Source organism: Lonchura striata, chromosome 3 (assembly GCF_050655825.1).
Source record: "Lonchura striata isolate lonStrDom1 chromosome 3, ASM5065582v1, whole genome shotgun sequence".
Lineage (NCBI taxonomy): Eukaryota > Metazoa > Chordata > Aves > Passeriformes > Estrildidae > Lonchura > Lonchura striata.
The window spans coordinates 65,176,419-65,200,651 of NC_140705.1; the positions used below are offsets into that span (position 1 = coordinate 65,176,419).

Sequence of the window (24,233 nt, forward strand, 5' to 3'; positions counted from 1 at the left end):
TTTCCCTTCAAGTCCTTTCTTTTACTGCTAAACAAAACCAGAGACAGAGTAGGAAATGCAGATTTACAGAGAAGGGGAAAAGGAATTTTTTCTCCGACACAGCCTCTCACTCCAGTGATGAGGTTCTGACAGAGGCATGCTGGCAATTGCTGCAAAGGCTCCAGCTGTTCTCCAGGCTCTCCTGAAGGCAGACAGGGGTTGTTGTGGCATTGCACATCAGCTATAAGTGCTTATGAATATGTTATCTCTCACCCAGATGTGCCCTGTCTGATCAGCCCTGCATTGTCCTGTGGCATAAGGCATGCCCAATCTTCACATTCACTTGAGGTTGCAGGCAGCCCTAGGAGCATGACAGTCTTCTCACCCCTGCTTAACTTCTGTGGGTCACAGAAAGGAGACTGTCTGCTCTCCTGGACAAAGGCACATTAGAACACATCCTCATTATCTCCCTCAGAATAAGCATGAGTTATGTGCATTGTCACTTGTTACTTCTCCTGGAGTCATGTAGTTGTGTGAGAGTCTGAATGTGCATGGGAAGAGGCAGAAAGAGCAGATGAGGGATCAAGGTTCAGACTCTTGTATCCATCTAGCAAAGTCTGCAGACTGGGAAATGAAGGAAGAGTTAGATCAGTTTCCTTCTGTTTTGCTCCCAAGTCATGTGGTGAATTCAGGCTTGGCATAGGGCTGGCATCACTGTTGGATCCCCTTTTTCCTGCCCTGTGCTTAGAGACTCTGACACTCACTCTACATCTGATTAATAAGTGAGTCAGCAACTTGTACAGTCATTTCTCCTCACAGTGTTTCAGCTTCACTATGGTACTGTTGTATTTGTGTATGCCAGACTTGTTCCAGAGTCTTTGACACTAAGCCCTTAAAGCTCTAATGTGCTTACATAATATGATATGGAGAACCAAGAGAGTAAATTTAATTAAATCTTTCCCTACTCCTTCTGACACACAGAGAGAGACAAAAGGAACTTCTTTGTGTACACTGGGGAATAACGTGACATACTCACAAAAGCAGCAAGGAAATTGGAGACACTTGTGGTACATATAAAATGGGTACTGATCTTCAAAGGTTTAGGTGTTAGAAATCCGAAATGAGGGAGAACCTGTACCTTGATGGTTGAATTCACATTCTGGTTGCTTTTAGCCATGGAGTTGACATCTGTAAAAGATATGCTGGTAAAAATAAATTTTAAAACCCCAAATCCTTTTAAATTCAATATCAACTTTATTTCAAGAGAAGAAATTTCATTAGTGATTTGACTAACTTTGCTAGTGATAAAAAATAACCCTCTCCATACAAATACTGCTGCAATTACCATCCTGTTAATGCCTTAGAGAATTCTAGGGTAGACTTTTCAGGAGCTTTTGCTGAACACCCAGCTTTCAAATGGGTGTTTCTATTCTCTCTAATTTTATACAAGAATAGAAATGCAGTAATCCCAATTAAAAAACAACATTCACGAGATGTAACAAAGCAGTAGTATTTAAGAGTCTCATAGATTTTACCATGCTCAGAAAGAAAATAGCAGGGTGTCTCAACTGGTGACTGTAATTGTATCCTAGCTTTTCAGGGAAAAATACATCAAATATAATTGCATGAATTGAATCCCTTTGCTTGGGGAAATAAGAACCATTTGAAGAATGGAAGCAAAACCTTTCTGATGTAATGATATCCTGAAAACAAAGTCTGAAACCCCGTGAACTTCATTATTGCTTCATGAGTACTATAAGATGTTAGATGTTTATCAGCATGTTTCAAAATCTGGTGTAGTACCCACATATTGTAAGATATTCTTTCAACTTCTAGCTTCTCCTGTGAAACTTCCTCTCTTGCCAAAAGGTGGAGAAACTTGCAGTTCTAGATAGGGAAATGCATTGCTTCCTATGGAGTGGCAACATGATGCTCGGGGGGACATTAAGGAAAGATCTTTTCTTATATAACAATTCTACATCCTTCCTCAGCCTTACCTAACAAATACAGGAGCTCTGTCCAGACAAACAAATAGTTCACATACAATGGAAACTGAGTTTCCTGTTCATCTTGTACCTTTTTGATAACTCTATCCTCCATGTACAGGATCCCTGTCAAGGATCTCTCCTCTCTTTCACTTAATTTAGCTGCCTCTTGGACTTGCCTCCCTGATGCAAAGATACAGACATTGAAGTGAGAAGTAAAGTGGTAACCATTGCACATATCCTGTTCTGTCTGAACAGTATAGTAACTGGTTTTCTGGGAACAGAAACGATAAAAGAAACAATAATTTACCATGATGGGATCATTTGTTATAGGTCTATTTGTTATATAGACCACAACATTCATTGTGGTCTGTGCAGTAGCAGCTCTCTGGTCAGAGAGAGGGAAAGCTAGATAAGCTTTCCCAAGAGTCAGCCTGGGAAGTTTTAGGGAGAGAGAAAAGAATTCTAAACAATCTGCCCCTGGTGTTTTATAATAAGCAGTTTTGCCTATAAGGTAGTTTACTAAGAAGGGTGTCTTCTTAATTAGCCAATGGTCATGGTGTTTTAATTAAAGGACCAATCAGGTCCACCTGTAGTGAACTAGAGCATAAAAAGCAATGAGGTCCATTACTAAAATGGACTTAGCCTTCTGAATGCCTTGGGAGTTTGTGGTGGTCATGACTCAACAGTGGCAGTGTCTGTGGGAAATTTTTCAGCCTATCAAATCTTTCTCGTGAAAATTGCAAAATTTTTTAAAATTGAGAATGAAACAAAGCCTTGTTTTTTTCTGAACGTCTTTTGGATTGGAAAATATGTCCCCCCAGATAATTTTTCCACAAATTGTTGGTGGTCACATTATAGCTTGCACATAGAGACAGCAAAGTCATCGAGACAGCCCATGACAAGTAGAACCTGTGCCCTTGACCCACAATTGTTTGTTCGGGTTACCAAATAATATTTCCTGGCCTCTTCCTCTTAGGTAGTCAGCTACAGCTTGAAATGTCTTGGAAAGTAGGCAGTTACACAGGAAAATACAACTTCAGGAATTCTTGTTACTGTATATTTGACTGTGGGTTGGAAGAAGTTTTTGGATGTTTTCATATAGAATAAATGACTTGTTGCCTGTGGTTTGTTATTGGATATAACAAGTACAGCAACAGGAACAAAAGTTCACTTTTTACCCTTAAGATGTGTGGATTTCATTCAGCCATACAATATCAGTGAACACAATGTATTTCTTATCAAAAAGGTGATATGAAGAGAAAAAACCAAAAGATGTACAGGTTTTAAACACACCATCGTTGTACTGATCACATCTAGAGAAATTATAACCTCTGTTACTCATTTTGAAATGCCTTGAAGTGAAATTTGTTAAATAATTTTGTTGTTAACTTTGAAGTTAGATAATGTAAAAAGCTGTTACAAATAGAATATAAGAGGGACTGAGCTGGCAGTGTTTCTAAAACATCTGAATCAATAATGGCAAATGAGTTAAAACAAATGAAACCTTTCACAAAGATATTTTATACAATCATAGTTTGGCATGGTTGTTAGAGGATTAGCCATTATTGAATATTCCTATGTGCTGAAAGATAAGCCAGGGAAGAAGAACAGAGACCTTTGGGGACCTGTCTGAGCAGAGACCTTTGGCTGTAATTCAGGGAGAAAAAAGGAGAGCATTTATGGCATTTGAGTGAAGGGGCAACCAACTCAGCAGGATTTCATGAGGTTATGCAGGGAGAAAATTAGAAGGGCCAAAGCCCAACTAGCATAAAATCTGGCTACTGTCATAAAAGATATTAAAGGGTTTTTTGGTGGACTTGGTATCAGAAATCAGGCAACACCCGATGGGAAGAAATTATGTCTGGCTCCAGATCAGAAGGCTGATGGATAGCTTTATTAAAACTATACTATACTACATTAATAAAGTATTTAAAGAGGTACTGTCCTATTCTACATTCTTACTTCTTACTTACCGAACAAAACCCATGACCCTCTCCTGAGAATCTGAGACACGGCTGGATCCTATTGGTCATTGAACCCAATCAACCTTCACCAGGATCCAATCAAGCAATCGCTTCAGGTAAACAATCTCCACTCCACATGGGGAAAACAAAGGAGTAGAGATAAAGATGGTTTTCTCTTCTCTCTGTGCTTCTCCTGAGAGACAGAATTATGTCTCTCTGTCCAGAGAATGTGAATGTCACAGACTTGGCAATGTCAGGTTAAGGGTTGGACTCACTGATCTTAAAATTCTTTTTGAACCTAAATTATTCTATAGTTTTAAATAAAAATATTTTTTTTTCATGGAATTGGTGACAAAACAGAAATGTAGCATTTGTTACATTTTTCTCTATGTGTACAAAGATAAAACCATAATTAAATATTTAAGCATCTAACTGAAATGGTTCCAAGTTTCTAAGTAGCTAAATATACTAAGATTTTACAAAAATCACCATTAACTATGTTTGCTCATCATCATTAATGTGCCATTTAGTTTCCAGGATAACCTTTAATTCTTAACTTTAGGGATCCAGATTTAAAATGACTGGTCAGTTCAAAATGACTTTCTGCCCTGCTCTTTGCAAGATCCTATGACACAAATTTGTCGTGGTCAAAGTCTGTCAGGTCTTCTCTAGCATGAGACCGTGTAAGATATGTGACTTCCAGTGTTTTCCAAGGATGTGCTATGACACTAGCACCTCACTACACAAACCTGCACAGAGGAAGATGAGCAAATTTTCTCAGTGCCACTGGAGGTTCTTTTGTTTCATTGGAGTTTTTTAATTTCAGTTCCATTGGGCTGATCAGAGTTAAAGCAGATTGTTAACGGCTTTGTTAAGTAGCTCCAACTGCTGATAGGCTGGAAGCATTGGCCACCTCTGTAGGAAGCCTCTTCCAGTGTTTGGCCACCCTGTGGTAATGGCAGTGTATGCTGGGACTGAAGGGGAGGATAAGGAACCTGCCTCCACAATTTGTCCAATGCATATGGACATTCGCTATGAGCCTGGGTACTCAGTACATGCCTGGCATTTTTGGGTGGGAGCCCTCTTTACGCCTTGGCATATGCAACCCAAGTATGAGAGATTTTTTTACTTAATTTCATTTTCCCAATTAAATTTTGCCCCAATTGCCCTTCCAGATTTATTTTTTTTGCATAAATTAGCACTCATATTCAATGCAACCATCACCCGTGTTGTAAATTACAACAAAGCAAAAATCTCATTTGGCCTTCCCATGAAATATGGTAGTCCTGGAACTTCATACCTCTGTCAGGACCACCAGAAATGAAGATAGTTTTTATGACAGCTGGTAACTTTTTATTTCACCCTAAATATTCAGCAGATGACCATAGCAAATCATAAAACTGTCTGCCTATTCTAGTTGAAATATTATCCTTTATAACAATTTTGCTGAACAGATTTTGGCTTTTTAAGCTAATCAAGAGTCATCTATGAACAGACTGTGTTCTTTATCAAATGTCTGTGTTTGCTCAAAATTTGCCAACTGGCTAGATTCTCCAACCAAAATGTTTTTACATTTATTTCCATCACAAATTCCCTCCTGCCCTAACCTTTCTGAGGACTACAAACGAGTAATACTTGGTGCTGAGTTTTATATTGAATATGAAGAGGCATCTCATATCTTTACTTCTACATGACAGTTAACTCATCTTGCCATAATTCCAATAGCACATTTTTTCTTTATTTCAGTTTTTCAAGTGGGATTTGCAAAATACACTCTCTGTTCTCAAGAGCACTGTTAGCTCCACACTGACTTCACAGTAAAAGCACTAAACTAAATTCATGGCTGCTTCACAGTCACATCCTTCTAAGGACTTAGCTGAAGCTTTAATGGAAAGATTAACGTTGGGTTTCATGAAAATTTGGACTCTTTTCTCTTTCTGCCTTCCACATGTATTTCAGTATAAAAGTATCACTTTTAGCATTATTGAGAGCATTTTTCAGTTGTGTGCAGCCAGGATGTGGTGTTTGGTTTTTTTGTTGGGTTTTGTTTGGTTTTTTTTTCTTCTTTTCCTTTCTGGTTAGTAGTGCATCTGTGTATGTGCCCTCATCTTCTAAGATTTACCGTCAGAAACAGACTAAAATCAAAACTGTGATAAAAAAATGACCCAGACTACTGGAAGCTGTTAAACTTAAATTATTAAAGGAAGATTTGCATTACATCCCATAGAAAATTAGGTATGATATTTAGGACACCTGAATACTTCAAGGTCATCCAAAAATTAATGGTCTAATTTGAGTGACTTCAATTAATCCAGTGTTCACATGACTTATGACTTACATGGTTTTTTTGCTTAGTGAAAGATAAGGTCTCTAAAATTTAACAAAAAGGAAGAAAGCTAACAAAATATTTTCCTATTAGTCTTTGTAGATCATATTTTCTTCCAAGGACTGAGAAAAAAAGAAAAAAAAAAGTAAAATCACTGTTCAGGGGTATGTTTTACTCTTTGTTACATTTCAAAGACTTACTGATGAAAATTACAACTTTATAGAGACAGCACATGACAAATATAGTAATACTTTTGCATTTATTAAAAACTTGCCCTATGAAAAGTTAATTGAACATTGTTTTGTCTGTCTGAACATAATTATATAATTTATTTTGTTTTAAAAACCCACACATCTCTTACTGATTGTCTTAAGTGAATTTTACAAATTCAAATGCGTAAGTATATCAATAACTTATAATGATGAAAATTAAATAGAGTGAATTTTGACTCTAGGAAGCTAAATTTAGGGAAAACATGATTCGCATTCTGGATTTACTGGTAAATACCTTATTTACATAAAAGGATTTTTATATTACTGATCAGGAGACAATTCATTCAGACAATTCACATGTAGCTTTCCAATACAAAACAATTATGTCTATAGGTGACATTAAGGTAGTCATCTCCGTAGTCTGGGACTGTATGTTTGCAACTTTAATTTAGGTGTTCATTCCAAAATAGTCAAAAGCAAATCCTTCAACCATCAAGTATTTATTCTCTTTGGAGGTATGCATATTATCTTGAAATATGATAATCCAAAGCATGTTTTGCTGAGTGAATAGATACTTAAGGGATATGGCCTCTTTTTAAACATTGGTAAATCCTGTTACATTTGGTTTTCTACCTCCATCACCTACATGGAGGCTTGCCTCGGGAAACACATGGATGCTATTCTTATCTCCTGCAAGCATTACTGATGTTTATGCTCCTTTATTTAACTAAAAAAACTGAGGAAGAGCGGAGATCAACTTTCATGTAGGAAAGGGTAGACAGTGAGTGCTGTGCACTATCTGTTTTTTGTGATCTCTTCCACAATCCACTGCTTAGAAGCTTCACAAGAGAATGCTGTGCCAAGCCCAGGTTCTTTCTGTGTCTTATTCACTTAGAGGCTGAGAACAATTTCATTTTCTAGCTACAAGAAAGCAGGATCAGTGATAAATTCAGTGTGCTAGTCCTATGGGACTAATCAGCTGATGAAACACGCCAACAGATAATTTCTTGAGACTATATAGTAGTATATAGAAGCATACAGATGTCAAGGCTATGCTATACATAAGTGAGGGTACACAAGTGCTGACATGCTCCCTGCTTCCCTTGGTGATTGTTCTGTCTTCTCGCATACAAGGTTTTTTATTCTTTCTGTGTTTCTCCACATGAATCTGAGTGGTGTTTGTTTCATGTGATTTGAATAGGAGCTGTGAACCTTTTCTCACAAAGAAAGTGGCAGATCTGTTGCCTCTGGAAAGAATTTTTTTTTCTCCTTTCTTTCAAGCTGCTCCTTGCTTGGTGATGCTGGTGTATGGTAGTGAGGAGCACATGAACTCATTCAGTCAGATTATACTATATTCACAAAGCTTTTTAAATTCACCATCATGTCTGTTTGCTATGTAAAGCTCATCTGGAAAATAGTTACTGAGGCAAAATTTTCTTGCCCAGCTGCAATGCAACATAGGGAAAGCAAGATAGACATCCCTGCATTTGGGATCTCTGCTATACTATGAATTCCCAGCAGAAATTTCTGAGTTTTAGGGCAAACAAACTGAGAAGGTCTGCCAAATCAGAGCCTTTTCCATGATAGATCTAAGGACAGTCTTCATGGTTTGATTTCAAAGCCATATCATAGCTACATTTAGGTAAGGAGTTATTTTTTAACTTGAAAGTTTTGGTGAACTTGCAGATTTTTACCTCCTTTCATCATATTAAAATGACAAACATCATCTCCAACCTGGATTTGAGAAGTGAGAGTTAACACCTAGTCTCTCACACATCCTACTTCCCCGGTGCACACAAGGTGTTCCCGAGACAAAATAACAGAGACTGGATTGCAATTGCCTGTTAAACATTGAGTAACGTGGGAGACCTGCAGATAAAAACAACTTGCAGTTTGGAGCATTTTGTGCTTGAATGACCCAAGGGGAAAATCAAACCAAGGAGGTTTCTTACCTCCAGCTGCCCCGGGGTCCCCAGCACAGCCCTGCAGTGCCGGTGGGTCAGCGCTGGCAGTGCTCTGCAGCACAAGGCAGTGCTCAGCTGGCAGAGGGCAAGCAGGGAGCAGGGTCTGATGTGATGTGCAGCCAAAAACATCCTCTGACAGTGCCAGCCCAGCTGCAGATCAGACGGAAAACCTGTGTGTGAGAAAAACTCTACTGCCACGTTGTTTCTGGTCAGAGGAAGGAGACTTCAGTGTTTGCTCAGGCTGCAGTTACACAAAAACTCAGTGTTACAAACTTTGGCTGACTTTCTGTGGCAATCCCATACTGGCATACTTAGTACCACTTTTAGCTAAAATGACTGTTTCTGATAAACATTTATCACTTGAGAAGTGATGCTGATTTACATTGTTTAGTTATTAACGCTGAAAGGGACATTGCTATCTTGACCCACAGATAAACGAGATTTAAAAAAAAAGCCCACCTTCAAATGTAACAAAAACATCAATTTTTCAAGAAAATTACTTTAAAAATTGTTTCAATGGAAATCTATTGTCTTTATTAACCTTTCCTAAAATATATAACACTGTGGAATGACAAGGAAAATTTCAAAAGAACAAAAAATGAAAAACGACAACTTAATTAAACAGGTACTTTCTCATGAAGCATTTAACTTTTAATGAAGTCAAGATTTCTGGGGTGGTGCTGGGCAAGTGTTTTATTTATTTATTTAAAATCCCTGACTAGCACCTTGTTTATGGCTCTAAAGCTTTATAAAAGAAAGAAGGAAATACCTTTATATATATAATTGTTTATTCATATTTTCGTGTAATTTCATTTTTCTTTTTAATAACAGGTTTTTTTCTTACCATTGTAGGCAATGAGAGCTTAGAAGAAAATTATGTGCAGGACAGTAAAATGGGATTTGTCATCAATGCGATATACGCTATGGCTTATGGGCTACAAAACATGCATCATTCCCTTTGCCCTGGACATGTTGGACTGTGTGATGCTATGAAGCCAATTGATGGCAGCAAGCTCCTGGAGTTCCTCCTCAAATCCTCATTCATTGGTGTTTCTGGAGAAGAAGTTTGGTTTGATGAAAAGGGAGATGCCCCTGGAAGGTAAAGAGGTTTCATCTCAACTATTTAACCAGAGGATGGGAAGTGGGAATGTTACTGTGTTTGGTGATGTAGATTTCTTTGGCTTTTTTTTCTGAAACATAAAGCATGGACCAGTCTGTCCAACAGCCAGGAATAATACTAGTATAACAGGAATACACATGGTATCTTATACTGGGACAGGAACTACATAGAGCTCATACATTTCTAGTGCTAAAGGAGATGACAAATCTTGTTACTCACAGACATCTGGTGTGCAAGGTACTATTGGGTCTCAGTACCAGGGTTTTAGTATGTATAAAGCCTAATACAAATGATTGGAATTTAATGAAGAATTTACCTGACATAGAGGGCTGTAGACCTCATCCTTTTGCAACTGGAGCTCTGCTGAAACCTTGCCAGAGATTAAGTGGTAACTAATAAGATCCTTTATGATCTCCTTCATTTGTTTCACTCCAAATAGAACCAGATCGTTCCAGAATTTAAAGATAGGTCTGTGTAGAGTAGGACAAATAAGAAGGGGGCTTTTGGAAGGATTTTCCATGTTTCACTCATCAGGGGTCTGGTCCCAGCTGTGGCAGCTGCTATTGTTTAGCACCCTCAGCTGACACAGGATGTACCCAAGCAGTGGGTAAGGCAGGACCTTTGTGGACTTGGATGTCACCTTTGTTTCTCTTATGAGAGTGAACTGACAGAGATCTTTCCTTTCATTTAGTTTGGTGGGTTCTATTTTAACACAGGGATTTTTTTTGTTTCTTTGTTTTCTTTTTTATAAATACATTTAATTCAGCTGCTGAAGTACAAAGTCCATTATTAATTGAAACCTACCCAGGGATTGCTTCACTGAAGTTTGTTTTCCTACTGAGTTGTTAAAGTGCTATAAAAGGCTCTCTCACTCCATCTTTGGGCTTATTGCATAAGTGCATCTGAGTGCTAACATCACACAAAGGGAGGGCTCTAGAGCAAACAAGAGTTTTCATATCCTTTCATGCCTCCATTGAGTATTCATAAGACACAGTGGTCTTAAAGCAACTCTTATCTCTATTACTAGGTTTTATTAGCAAAACTGGCCAATGTTTTGCCATTTTCTAGATTGTTATGTTTTTTTCTATTGTCATATTTAAACAGTATATGCACTTAAACAGTTTGTTACATTTAATTAGTAACAAAAAGTCAGTTTGATCTTGTTGAGCATTGACTTCAAGATTTTTTTAGTCAAAGATACAGATCAATTGAGGTTAGGCTTTGAAAGTAAAGCAAACAATTCCCTTACATTTGAACACATACTTATCAACACGAATGCATAAATCAAGTCTTTGCACATATAATTTAGATAATACAGAGAAATTACTGCTTAGTGTAGCTTTATGCTTTTTGCACACTATTTGTGTCCATAAAAGCATTACTCCAGCTTTGCATATGCTGCATTTTCTGTCTGTTAGCTATTTGGTTTGATGTTTAGATGTAATTTTCCAATTTTAGCCTAATTCTTATTTATTATTTTGTCACCCAAGAGCATTTCCACAGCTCTCATCAGTACCAAGCATAAAATTAGATTGAACAGTTGCTGAATTTAAAACATAAGAGAGTTAATATGAAGATATTCCTCTGAGTATGCCAGAATGATATAATTTATTCCATCCATCATTTTGGTCCATAGCAAGGTTCATTTTTCTTGATTCCCTGGCCTACTTAGAAGTTTATAGATTATTTTAGGTATGGACTTTTTTTGTTAGTGATTCTCATTTATATTTTCACAGTTGGAGCTAGCAAGTTTGGGCAAGGAGATGCATTTAACCTTTTTTGTTATTCATTCTGTAAATCTTGCATCAATCTGTGACATTTATGACATGGGCAATATAGTATCAGAAAATGGCTGTGTGTATATGAACTGTGATCTGCACAGCAGCAGCAGCAGTTTAACGGAATGGTCTGTAGCTGCAGACCGACTGTAGTGCTTCCACAGCTTCATGTGGAAAGACCCTTCGTGCACCAGTGAACAGACCAGAGCACTGTGTCAGTACCCAAGGGTTGTTGTACCTCAGCAAAATGGGAAGATAAACACCACAAACAACACCTAAACATAGCAAAGCCACCCTGCTATGAAATGTCTTAGTTTTTTGGCTTTTCTATGCAAGTGCAAGAAAGTCACACAAATGTGTAAAACGTTTTTAGATATCTTGTCTTCAAATCATGTTAACAAATCAACTTCATAAGGTGGAATAATATTCCTCTTAGAAGGTAGCAACCTTTCTCATGATTTTCAAAAACTGTTCTTTGAGCAATTGATTCCCACAAAATCCTAATTGTCATTATCATGAGCCGAGCAGATAGAGTTCCTGTAGTTATGTTTGTCTGACATTCCCATAATATCCTGTTTTGGAACCCGTACAGCTTCATGAAATCTTGACCATTTGTTTAGACACAACTCTTTTTCTATCTCAGGCTCAATTCATGGTTTCAAGGTTTTTATTAAAATGAGACTGGAAAACACAAAGGAAAACACAAAGCATAGCCAAAGGTGTATTTTGTCTGTAAAGAATAATTTCTTTGAATATATCTTATGCAGAAATATGAAGGAAACTTTCATTGCAATGGCACAAATGCAGTCATTTAGCTGACTGCCCTGCCTCCGGGAAAAAATTACATGGATGTAACTCTGTAAATTCAACTGTATGTACTCACTATACCATCACTAAGAACATGCTGGTAAATTTGCTGCACTTGTTACTTTCATTGAGTAGGTCCCATTTCCTTTCTCTGTAACAATCATATCACTCAAATTTCCATAAATGGCTGGAGAAGATGTGAAATATGCAATAGTCAACACAACATCCTTCTCTGGGATACAGATGTATCTTTTTAGCTCTCATCTCTTCTCGGTAATTGCCTCCTTTTACCTTGTGGTTGGTATGAAGAACCTTACCTCTCTAGAACAAACAATTTGCATAGACCTCTGACCATAAAACACTTTGCAACAACAGGCAGGAGAACTTTCAGCCCCTACAATAAACCTTTGATATCTGGAGAAATGCTGAGGTTCACAAACTAAGAGAAAAATTTCACCTAACTAACATTTCGTCTTAAATAAACTTGGACTTAGAACCATGTAAGTCTATTTAGTTCAAAATTTCCAATAGTTGTTCAGGCTTCAGTTATGACAACTCTACGTACTCCAGTGCTTTGAGTAAATAATCAAATTTTGCCTTATGCAAAGCCTTCAAACTTGCATGTAAACAATTTTTTTTTTTCCAAATAAGCAATTTTGTTTCAAAGTTTGGATTCATGGGTGCTTATTTCATCCATTTACATCCTGCCATTGCTCAGCATTGCTCTTTTTCCTCCTGTCTTCCAGGATAGCAAACATCAGTATCAGTCAGGTATTATGGGTATGGAAAAAGGTAACTTCAGCTATCTCAGATTAACTAGAGTAAGACAGTGCTTGTGACTAGCTGATTTATATTCTGGCTTGCCTTACAAGTACCTTGTTCATAAGACACTGCCTACTGGGTCACATCATTTCCCAATATGCCAGAGAATTTGCTCTTATGTTAAAAGAAGGATTTTCTTACCTGCTGAATGTTTCAATGGCTTCTTTAAATGCTGCCGTGTGTGTGAAATACAAATATACCTCCAAGAAGTCTCACTCTCTTGAGGGCTTCACAGCTCTTGCCAAACCCTCTTCTTTTGGGGTCGTAATTTTTAGCATGGACCCAGCCCAAAATTGTTAAAGTTGTACATATATGAGCAAGGGGATGGGAGGAGGTATTCCAGCACTGAATTTGTCTTTGCTCGAAGCACAGATTTTTCATTAAGATGAAGAAAGAAAGGATAAAGAACTTAAGCGCATCTCCATATATCAAGTGTATTTTCTAGACCACAATTTTCCACTTAAATTCAAGCTGTAAAATATCAAAGCTGCAAACATTTTACTACAACTTGTCATAACGCAAGACTGTGTAAGAGCTTTTAATCTACATACTTTATTCTTTGACAGGTAACCTATAGGAAAGGGAATAGTATTACAAGAACACAGGAGAAACTCTTAATTGATATTCCATTAATGTCACTCTGTGCTTTATGATGTATTTTTGTAAAAATGAAAAAAGTATGCGGGCTCAAAAATTTCATTAAGGGAATGTGAGGTTTTAGTAATCTTTTATTCCCCTTCCTGAAATAATTTTCCAACCCAGAGTTACTGATTTTGTGTCAGTCTAATAGAAGGTCAAACTAAAATCCAAGTACATTTCCCTTGCTAGGAAGAGGCATGCACATTTCTGCTCAGCTTTACTCCTGCCTGTTGAGTATCCGTTATGAAATGTCTGACTCTCACTGCTTCTTGCTATCCTGATTCTTCACAAGCCTGGAAACAGCATTTCTTTTTTTAGGCACTTCCTTTAGAAGAACTGGAATATGAGAAGCAATTGTTTCCTTAATGAATTTGAAATTTACTCCTTTTCTAAGCAATGCCTTGATTAGTGGCCAATTCCCAACCAATGGAGCTGCCTCCTGCTTGGAGCTCCATTGAACTCAGTGGCAGGGGTCCTTTTCACACATGATTCAGTGGAGCTCTGCAGTGGCACTGGCATTATCTGAGCATGCATTTTGGCAAAACTGAGGTCTAATTACAGCTGTAAATATGCATTTCTTTAAATCATCTTTAACTAAGACTTAGTTAAGAAAATTACTCTGCTCTACTCTAGACAATAATTCTAGCACGCATTATAAACAAAAGATTTTTTTCTCCAGAGACTGAGACAATACAGTACAGAAGAGCAAGGCAGTAAATCCCAAGCTTGGAAAATATAAGATGCTTTGTTATTTTCACCTCTAATGCTGATTTCTTGTTTTCAATGCTCTTTCTCTTGTCATTCATTAAATAAAGTCCTTCCCCTACTCATCTTAAGAGACCAGGCTGTGGGTTTAGCCTCTTGTGTGCTTCTTCCTCTCTGTACACACTCCAACATTCATTTTTCCATTCTTGCTTATTTATAAGAATCAAGCTACATTCTGTGGGTAAAAGAACGAATATAATAACTATCAGTAAGGGATGTACACATATCAGGTCCAACACATTGAAGGCAATGGGGTAGGCTGGATGTTAATTGTTGCAGTTTTTTTATGCTCCCCTTACCTTAGTCTTGGGAAGTGCACTCCTCATTGCCTAGGGTGATGAAGTAAATGTTGTGCCTGAGATGCTAACTTGTCCTGACAGAATCACTGGGCTGCATAATATGAATGGTCTAACTTAGAGCTTACAGCTAACTTGTGGCAAACCAGTTTGAGCATTTCTGCTTAAGAACTCCAAACAAGGGCTATATTACAACCAACCTGCATGGAGACACCAAGTGAAGGTTTAAAAAGTTTTGACAAATTATTTGAAAACACAGCATTCAGACATTGTCTACATGTGCATCTTCAGCAGAGTTTACTGTCTTTGGTGTGCAGTTCTTCATGGACATGCAACTTTTTACCCACAGTTTTATACAAGCAAGGCAGACATTCAGCAATTGTATGCCAATCAGAGCTGACACTTCCTGAGATTCTGCTGCAAATTCTAAAGGATTTGGGGTTTTTATGAAACCCAAGTCCCTGGTATTAAGGGCTAATGTGAATATTTAGAGGAAGAGGAGGAAGAGCAAGGTAAATTTTTGTCCTTTATGTAGCAGGACAGTGACTCATTGTTTTTTCCTTGCAGATATGACATCATGAACCTACAGTACATAGAGCCCAACCGCTACGACTATGTCCTCGTTGGGACCTGGCATGAGGGTGTGCTCAACATTGATGACTACAGGATTCAGATGAATAAGAGTGGAATGGTCCGATCCGTGTGCAGCGAGCCTTGCCTGAAGGGCCAGATTAAGGTGTGCCTCAGACACATATATAAAAAGATATTTCTATAACTTTCTGTTATAGAAATATGAATATCCAGTCAGTGATTTTCCCTAAACCCAAGCAAGTTCCTTTCAAGCCAATGGGTAGGACTTCCTTCCCTACCCATTGGCTTGAAATGATAGAAAGACTCCTAGATGAATATCTTTCTTTAACAACAGCATATACAGGCTCATATTTTTTTAAATTACCCTTTGTAGGGATGCAGATTCTTCTAGTGTGACAGAATTTGAGTTTCACCTTATGTGAGAAAGATTTTCACTTAGTCATTGCCTACAACACTCAGTGGCTGTGATTCACTTGGGGGTTGATCTTGAAAATATTGTGACCCACAGGAGTCCAGTATTTTGTTCCAGCAGTTACACCTGCATGGAAAAGTTGAAAAAAAAAGAACAAACCCCATACCTATTTATATCTCATGTTCACAACAGGACGAATGGAAACACAAATGAAATCACTCTATGTTTACCAAACATAGCACTTGCATCAGGCTACAAATAATTTGCTACCAGTCATATATGGATGACATAAATACATGTTTCACCACTATCAGAATGGTATGGATGCATTAAGTTTAAAATGGCAAGGAGTCCATTCAGCAAAATCTCCTTAGAGTAGACCTTCCTTTCTATTTTCATTTAATAAACACATTTGTAGCTTTTTATTTCTATATTGCTACCCTAAGCAATAAGCAACCAATGATTTGGCAAAGGCACAGTGACACACTCCAACATCTTGGAGGAGAAACATTATTGGTGTTTACCACCCTTCAAAACATCTTTTCCCTGTTTCTGAGATTATGCAGTTTGTGTATGTGTGTATATGTAAACACTATGTATACAAAATGCCAGCTTCAGCTCTCATTGAAGTCTATTGGACTCTTTCCACAGACTGCATGAGAAAATGTCAACAAAAAAAAAAAAAAAAAAAAAAAAAAAAAAAACCTACAAAGACAGCATTCAATAAAACAAACATTTTGAATTTCACTACTATACTTATCTCTGCATATAGATGGATAGGAAGACCTGGAAGGAAAGGCTGGATTCCTCCTTCCTGGCAAACAAGGCCAGAGTCTTTGTCAGAGCCCTTGGAGCCAAAGATATACTTAATCTTTCTTTCAGCCTCAGGGTAATGAAACTAGGAATCAAGACAAGGAAATAATCTTTTCAGCATTGGATTATTACATGTAACCACCCTCATAGCAAAGAAAGAAAGTTTTCAGGGACATTTGTCCCTAAAAGAGCTGTTCCAAAGCATGAGCTTGGTCACTTCTTAATTTTTTTTCTGCTAAAATCCAACAGATCCTTTTTAGCAGGATGTTTTGTAATTTGTCCTAATTTTAATTTCTATTTACATTTGTGTAATGAGCCCCAAAGAGACTTTCACATAAATTGGAATGCATGTGTATGTGAATATGCTTGTGTGTACATGTATATATATGTATATGCATTAATTACCCTAGGTAACCTTTGACTTTTTTTACTGCTTTTTACTATGCAATAGATATTAAGTATGGGCTGAGCTGCTTGTCCTGACCTCTGCCATTTCACAGATTAAGCCTCAAGTTTGATTGAAAATACGACATTCACCATTTTCTCTCTGTACCAGAGAGAAAGTGGTTTTGTACTTTTAACTCAGAACAGCTCTACCCAAAACAAAATAAAATTGTCCCCAGAGGTTATCCTTGAAATCCTAAGCAAAAATTTAATACAGGTATCAATAAAAAATCTTGATTGGTGTTTTCTAGCTGTTTGAAATGTGCCATACACAGGAATCCTGTAATGCTTCAAACAGTGTATTGTGTTATACGTTTGCTGGGGGTGGTAGTCTGTGCCTCTTTGTTGTCTGATAGTGGATCAGAACTGAGGATGTATTTTGTATTGCAGGTGATCAGGAAGGGAGAAGTGAGCTGCTGCTGGATTTGCACTGCTTGCAAGGAGAATGAATTTGTTCAGGATGAATTCACGTGTAAAGCCTGTGAGCTTGGCTGGTGGCCAAATGCTGACCTGACAGGTAGGCATGTGTCCCTCCAAACACATCCTTTTTCTACAGGCACAAGGAGAGTGCTGTGTGCTGGACAGTAAGATGGCAGCATGCAGAGATATTAAAGGTACATATTTGGACACACTTTCCAGTGCAGTTTAGGGTGACTCTCTTTCAGCTTAGTGCAACAGCAGAGACAATAAAGGCAGCAAAATTTCTGCCAAGAAGAAATGTTATAGTCTGCCTGTTTTTTCCTTTAGCACAAGTATTAATAAAGCTGTTAAGAATGATAATGAACCAAGCAGCATTTGCTGCAATTTAGCAGTGACTATCACAAGAGTTCAGTGCATTCTTGTAATATTGACTTGATACTCTTTTCTGATCATTTTACCATGCAATTAGTAGCACTTTATCTGGGATTTCAGGACCTTCAGTAACTGAGTACTGGAATCTTGTTTGGTATAAAGGTCATTCTCACTGGACCCACTAGCAAGAGGAATTTTAACAAAATCCTGAGAAAAGCTGTCTGGAAAGATTTAGACTTGGTGTCCCTTGTGTATATGCCTTGAATGAGTTGCTTTGGCATACTTCTGTTTATTTTTTACCTATCAGGGTCAACTTCTACATCTGCTCTGGGCTTTGCAGAAACCATTAACCCCCGCCCCACAAAAAAAAAAAAAAAATTATAGCTACAATGCTATTGTAAAAAGCATCACTCTGGCCTTTACACTTGCTTTGTATCACTGTGAAAGACTAGAGGCACCTCTGCCCCATGTCACCTCTGCAAATCTTGGATGCCAGCATTCAGCAGGGCATTATTCCTAGTCAGAGAAGCAATCTGAACACCTAGCCAAAGATCAAATGTGGAACTTAACACATCTTTGTCCTTTACCATGACTGGCTGACAGCAAGATGTTGCTGCAAATTTTAGCACATAGACAAAATTCTCAAACTTCAGTAAGTTCTTCTGAGATACTTCAAGCTAGTAACTGAAGCCAAATGAGCTCTCAGAGCATGTATTTTGAGAGGGGAAGCTAGCCACTTCTCCACGTAAAAATACCCTATCAATCACAAGAGACTGGGAAATGTCTGTCTTGGAAATTGTCTGTTTTGGTTTTCTGTGGAAAAGTTATGGTCATGTCCCAGATGTGTGTAAATGTCAATATTCCATACATCTCACTCCCACCACCCTGCCCTGCCCCTGCTCTGGTTTGCAGCTAAACTGACAAATAGATTTGTCACAATACAGACATCTCAGTGATAATTCAGACACTTCAAGTTCCACGTCAGTGGGTTGCAGGGACTGGAGTTAATGAAAAATACATTTTGTAAGAGGCCAAATCATGGAAACACATCTGGTATTAATAGAAACCAAAAAATCCATAGAACATTTCATAAATGTCCTGACTATTTGAAAAGCCCATATTTAATTCCTGCTTCTAGGACACCAGCATCTGCTAAATTTAAAGCAGATATCCACACACAAACAGGTTTTGCTGGTCTTGAAGGTTCACAGAATTGTTTGTATCTACTTTTCAGAGAAGAAAAAGGGATTTATTGAATAAAAAGAAGGCAGAACAAAAACCTGGTGAGAGATCAATATGTACTTGAGAGAATATGGTTCAGTGCTACCATGCTGCTCAGAGTAGCTCAAATGGGTCATGTCAAAATGACAGGCACTGCTGAAAAGAGTGTGGAAAGAATCAGTGCTGGAAAAAATCTCCAGGGCATGTTGCAATCTATTAACTTTTAATGAAATCAGTAGATGACCTGCTGATTTGTGTTTCTTCTCAGCAAGGAGACTGGACTGCTGCTGTTCTAAAATCACAGTAACATCAGCCAAATGACAGCATAGCCATTGACTTATTTCCTAGAGAACATTGAAATGGCAATCTGCTCTCGCACAGCTTCTTCAGTCTGTCTTATTAAAGAAAAAACCTTCTTTTTTAACCCCTAAAATTTATTTACTTGAACTATACTACAAAGTACAAAGCTGTGAAAGGAAGCTGATTCCATACTTATCTTTAGAAGAAGGGGATTTATCTAGATAAAGTCTGTCTCTTGAACTTTGTGGGAGTCACCATTGGTATTGATTTAATTTGGAATTCTCCTTTCTTACCAGGACTCCTATCAAATCTGGTTTTATAGCTTGATTTTATGTGTTGTATTCATACCCTGACAGTCATCATAGCATCTAGACACAGACAGGAACATCTCACAGTGCAGATTGTTTTTCCCGGTGCCTTAAATCTTACATGCTAAACATGTATGTGATTTTAGACTCATTTTCCATCACAGATGGAGGCTCTAAAATCCTTAAAAAATCCTTAATCCTTTTAAGAAATGTAAAGCACATACTAACCTATTTCGTAAGGCATGCTTTTCAAGGTGCTCATTTTCTCCACTTGAAATCAGTCTCTGTGGTCCAGCAATCATTTCCTGACATTTTAATTTTATTTTTAAATGCACACCATTTTTTTTGATTGCTTCCCTTAAATATGACATCAGTGAAATGGACTCAGCAGACACAAAGGATTTCTCACCACAGATGATGAAAACCTGACCCGAGAAATAGTCACTAAAGCCATTACCTTGGGACTTGTGCCAAGAGAAATCTTTTATAATACCAGGATATAATATAAGATGGATGAATGTCAAGCTAGTAAACTCAGTTTGCATAAATCATCTTAAATAAGCAATAAAACAAGATAGGGTAGGAAGTTTCATAGTCTTATGAAAAGAATCATAAGGTTTTGGGGCCATCAGTTACTTGGGATGTGTTAATGACCTCAGAAAACATTACAGATTCTCTTATTATTCGTGCACTATGAATATAGTAATAAAAAAAATTGATTAGCCTTCTGATCTTGGAAATTACAGTTAAAATGCAGGAAAAATAGTACATGAAAACTACCAGACAGCTTTTTCCAGAAAATTTTAACTGTGAAGCTTTTGCTCTGATTTTTTGAGGCTTGTTTTAGTTGCTGAGGGGACATTTTTGTTTTGTTTTGATTTGTTTTGTAAATGCATGCACAGTTTCCCGAGTATTCTCCCCCAGTCTCAGTGGGGTTCCAGAGCCCACTTTCTCCTAGCTGGGAAATAACCCACGTTCACAGGTACTGACAACCAACATCTGCTAGCTGGTAATAAGCAGCATAGGAAACCTTTTGCAGTTTGTACAATATGTGGTTCTTGGGTTTGCTGGTGCACAGGAATTACATTGGTTTAATGAAACATTTATAAGTAAATCTTAGACAGGATAAGCTTAAAGCAAACGATAGGCTTAACTACCATGTTGGATCTGGGTTAAGCCCCTGAAAATATAGTGTAAAATGGAATAATGTGAGTATGTCTTGATGTTGTTAAGCTTAAAGTCCATATTGAAATGTTACCCTTCCAATAATCACTGATCGGATTCTTGTATGAGGACAACTTCACTTGTATTAATCAATGAGCATAGAGGAGCCAGCAATCAGGGCTGCTGAGGCAAATGGCCAAAGGTTCACATTTCTAATAAAGAGGTTTTCCTTTCTATTTCACCACAAAAGTATTGGTTAGAAGTATGAGTTTCCTATCTGAGTCCTGATCAAACTATATTGAACAAAATAATTTTCTTCATAAAATTTTCTCTTTGTTTTATAATATTTTCTTTATAAAATAAACCTGTGGTAGCCACTGCTATAATTTTTATTGTTTTCCACATTACAGGCATGTGTAACAACACCTGTAGTTAAGTCAGCTTGGAGACAAAGAGTACAGAATTATAAGACCTTCTTTCAGTTCACATGACATTGGCAGACATTAAAAGTTCAAGCAGAAATTTTCCATGTCAGGACTTTGCCTTGGGCTGATTTCTTTTCTCTTTTTAAATTTAAACAAAAACCATTTTTTCTCCTGTTTCTCAAAATGAGATTACAATAAAACTGTTCAGCCATGATCTATTCCTTGTCTTACTTCTCAATTATTTGGAATAAGGACTTTACATTACAGTACAGCTATCTGCATTACAGTAGATGTATCTGTTGATAGTTTCTGTCATCATGTGAAAGATGCATATAAATGAGGAAAAACTGTGGGACTCAGAAACTTTTAGTTCATACTGGTTTCTGCAAATACACTCCACACTGAGGAGGAAGGGATTGAGCACAACTTTTGCCCATCACAACATCAAGGCCCTTGTTAAGATCTAGCAGCAAAAATGAGAGGAAAAATGCCTCTCCCACAAGCTTGCTGACATTACCCTCTTTTCCCTGTTCTTTTCAGCCATGTCCATCAACTCAGATAGGCATGAGTTCATGAGCAGCTAGTCCAGGGTCAGAAAAGCTGGACCAGCAGTTTGTAGTGAAGACATCTGGGTGGAGAGGTGGCTAAAAAAACTGAACTGTAAGGTGAACTGAGACAGGGATGGTGAGGGACTGGGAGGAAAGATACTTGAGAGGTGGGGGAAAGGCAGAAAAGGTGAGTTGTGTCCAAAGGAAACTGGAGGAGGACAGAAGCAAGAAGTAAAAGAGGCCATGAATACTTCACTTGGGATAAAGAAATATGTTAAAACCACTTTGGAACTATTAAGCCAAGAACAGAAACTACAAAATGCCATAATGAAAGATGTCCGTAACAGCTTCACAGCCATAACATCTTATTAACACAAAGGATTTTATTTTCTCTGTAGTGTTTATTGCTGGTATTACTTCTTAAGCACAGTGAGAAAGATATCCAGAGACACCTTCAACTTGAGTATGGGAGAAAGCAGTTAAGTATTTTATTAATAGACGCCAGTATGTTTGCGCATCTGTACTAGTCAGAAAGGAGAGTCTTTCCAGTTTTTATCCGAAGGCATGCATATTCTGTGGGTTTGACTCTTTCAAGAGAATTAAATTATATTATTTTGAGGGAAAACAAAGAGCAGAGGGTTTGACAAAATAAGAATAAGATACTGTGAAGAGGAAAAAAAGCAAAAATGTACTAAGAAGGTAAAGTATCTATGATATAGTTCCATTAAAATTTTGGATTTTAAAATCTGTAATTTTGGTACCATTTTTTCTGTCCATAGACCTCTAATTAATTTATATTATTTATAAAATAACTCTCAAAAAATGTAGTAGATCAAACTATAGTGATTGTGATAACGATTAACTAAATTAATCTGTTTAAAATCACCCATTTGCAACAATGCTGCTGAAATGAAGAGATGATGACTTAGTCTGGGTTCTATTCCCATCTGTGCCTTTGGTATGCCGGGCTTGTAATCAGGTATCTCTAAAAGCAGATATTTCCAAATCTAATTTCCTGTTGCAGCATCATGAGAAAATGTTTGGGACACCCAAAATGCATGGCTGTTTTTTGAACATATTAATCTAAACTATTCCATCATGAAGTTCATTCCTTTGTAAAATGGTTTTAATAATCCCTGTCACATAGATGTATGCTAATGTTTGGATTGTACTGAGATCCAGCAAAAAAGGCTCTTCCAGGAGCTGCCTTTCTAACACTCTGTTTCTCTTCTGTACACTGCAGGCTGCGAACCCATCCCTGTAAAGTATCTCCAGTGGAGCAATATAGAGTCTATTGTGGCTGTGGTCTTTTCCTGCCTGGGGATCCTGGTCACCATGTTTGTCACCCTTATCTTTGTGCTCTACAGAGACACCCCTGTTGTCAAGTCCTCCAGCCGAGAGCTCTGCTATATTATCCTGGCTGGCATCTTTCTGGGTTACGTCTGCCCTTTCACCCTTATAGCCAAACCCACCACGACGTCCTGCTACCTCCAGCGCCTTCTGGTGGGCCTCTCCTCCGCCATGTGCTATTCTGCCCTGGTGACCAAAACCAACCGCATCGCGCGCATCCTGGCGGGCAGCAAGAAGAAGATCTGCACCCGCAAGCCCCGCTTCATGAGCGCCTGGGCCCAGGTGGTCATCGCCTCCATTCTGATCAGCGTGCAGCTGACACTGGTGATCACGCTGATCATCCTGGAGCCCCCCATGCCCATCCTCTCCTACCCCAGCATTAAGGAAGTTTACCTTATCTGCAATACCAGCAACCTGGGCGTTGTGGCTCCTGTGGGCTACAATGGACTCCTCATCATGAGCTGCACGTACTACGCCTTCAAGACTCGCAATGTGCCTGCCAATTTCAACGAGGCCAAGTACATTGCATTCACCATGTACACCACTTGTATCATCTGGCTGGCCTTCGTGCCCATCTATTTTGGGAGCAACTACAAGATCATCACCACCTGTTTTGCAGTGAGCCTGAGCGTTACAGTGGCTCTGGGGTGCATGTTCACTCCTAAGATGTACATCATTATAGCCAAGCCTGAGAGGAACGTCCGCAGTGCCTTCACCACCTCAGATGTGGTGCGTATGCATGTCGGGGATGGCAAGGCACCTTGCAAGTCCAACACTTTCCTCAACATATTCCGGAGAAAGAAGCCAGGGTCTGGAAATCCAAAGTAAGTGGATTGATTCCAGGTATACATCTATCTGTATATGTCCCTCTATTTGCCATCCTCTCTTGGTTGACTGTAGTCTGCTGAATAGTAAGGTATGTAATAGTTTTTCATCTCGTGTGTACACTAAATGGTGGAAATGACCCTTTAGTTCTAAGCCTCAGATGGATATTGACGTGTTGCTCATTATCTTCTCTCCTGCTCTGAAGGCAGCCCTGTGCACAGCTCCCTCTACCCCAGGCAGTGGCAGAGTGACCAAGTTCCATGGCAGCTTCTTGCCTCTCCGGGTCACATGTGCATGTGTACAGGGATCTCATGCCCTGAGTTGCAGTTGCTCTGTATTGTGTTCAAACTGAGGTGCTACTGTAGCCTTTTAGAAAAGAA

At 38.3% G+C, this 24,233-nt stretch overlaps 1 protein-coding gene across 4 annotated transcripts in view; it reads left to right on the top strand.

The window, feature by feature from the left end:
- The window catches only part of GRM1 (glutamate metabotropic receptor 1), a 183,348-nt gene that overhangs the window by 127,660 nt on the left and 31,455 nt on the right, over window positions 1-24,233 (top strand). For all 4 annotated transcript variants that reach the window (XM_021527014.4, XM_021527017.4, XM_085575362.1 and 1 more), the window contains exons 5-8: window positions 9,286-9,532; window positions 15,228-15,396; window positions 17,311-17,437; window positions 22,922-23,852. In XM_021527014.4, coding sequence (XP_021382689.2) covers window positions 9,286-9,532; window positions 15,228-15,396; window positions 17,311-17,437; window positions 22,922-23,852 — 1,474 coding nt within the window. The remainder of the gene's footprint in view (window positions 1-9,285; window positions 9,533-15,227; window positions 15,397-17,310; window positions 17,438-22,921; window positions 23,853-24,233) is intronic.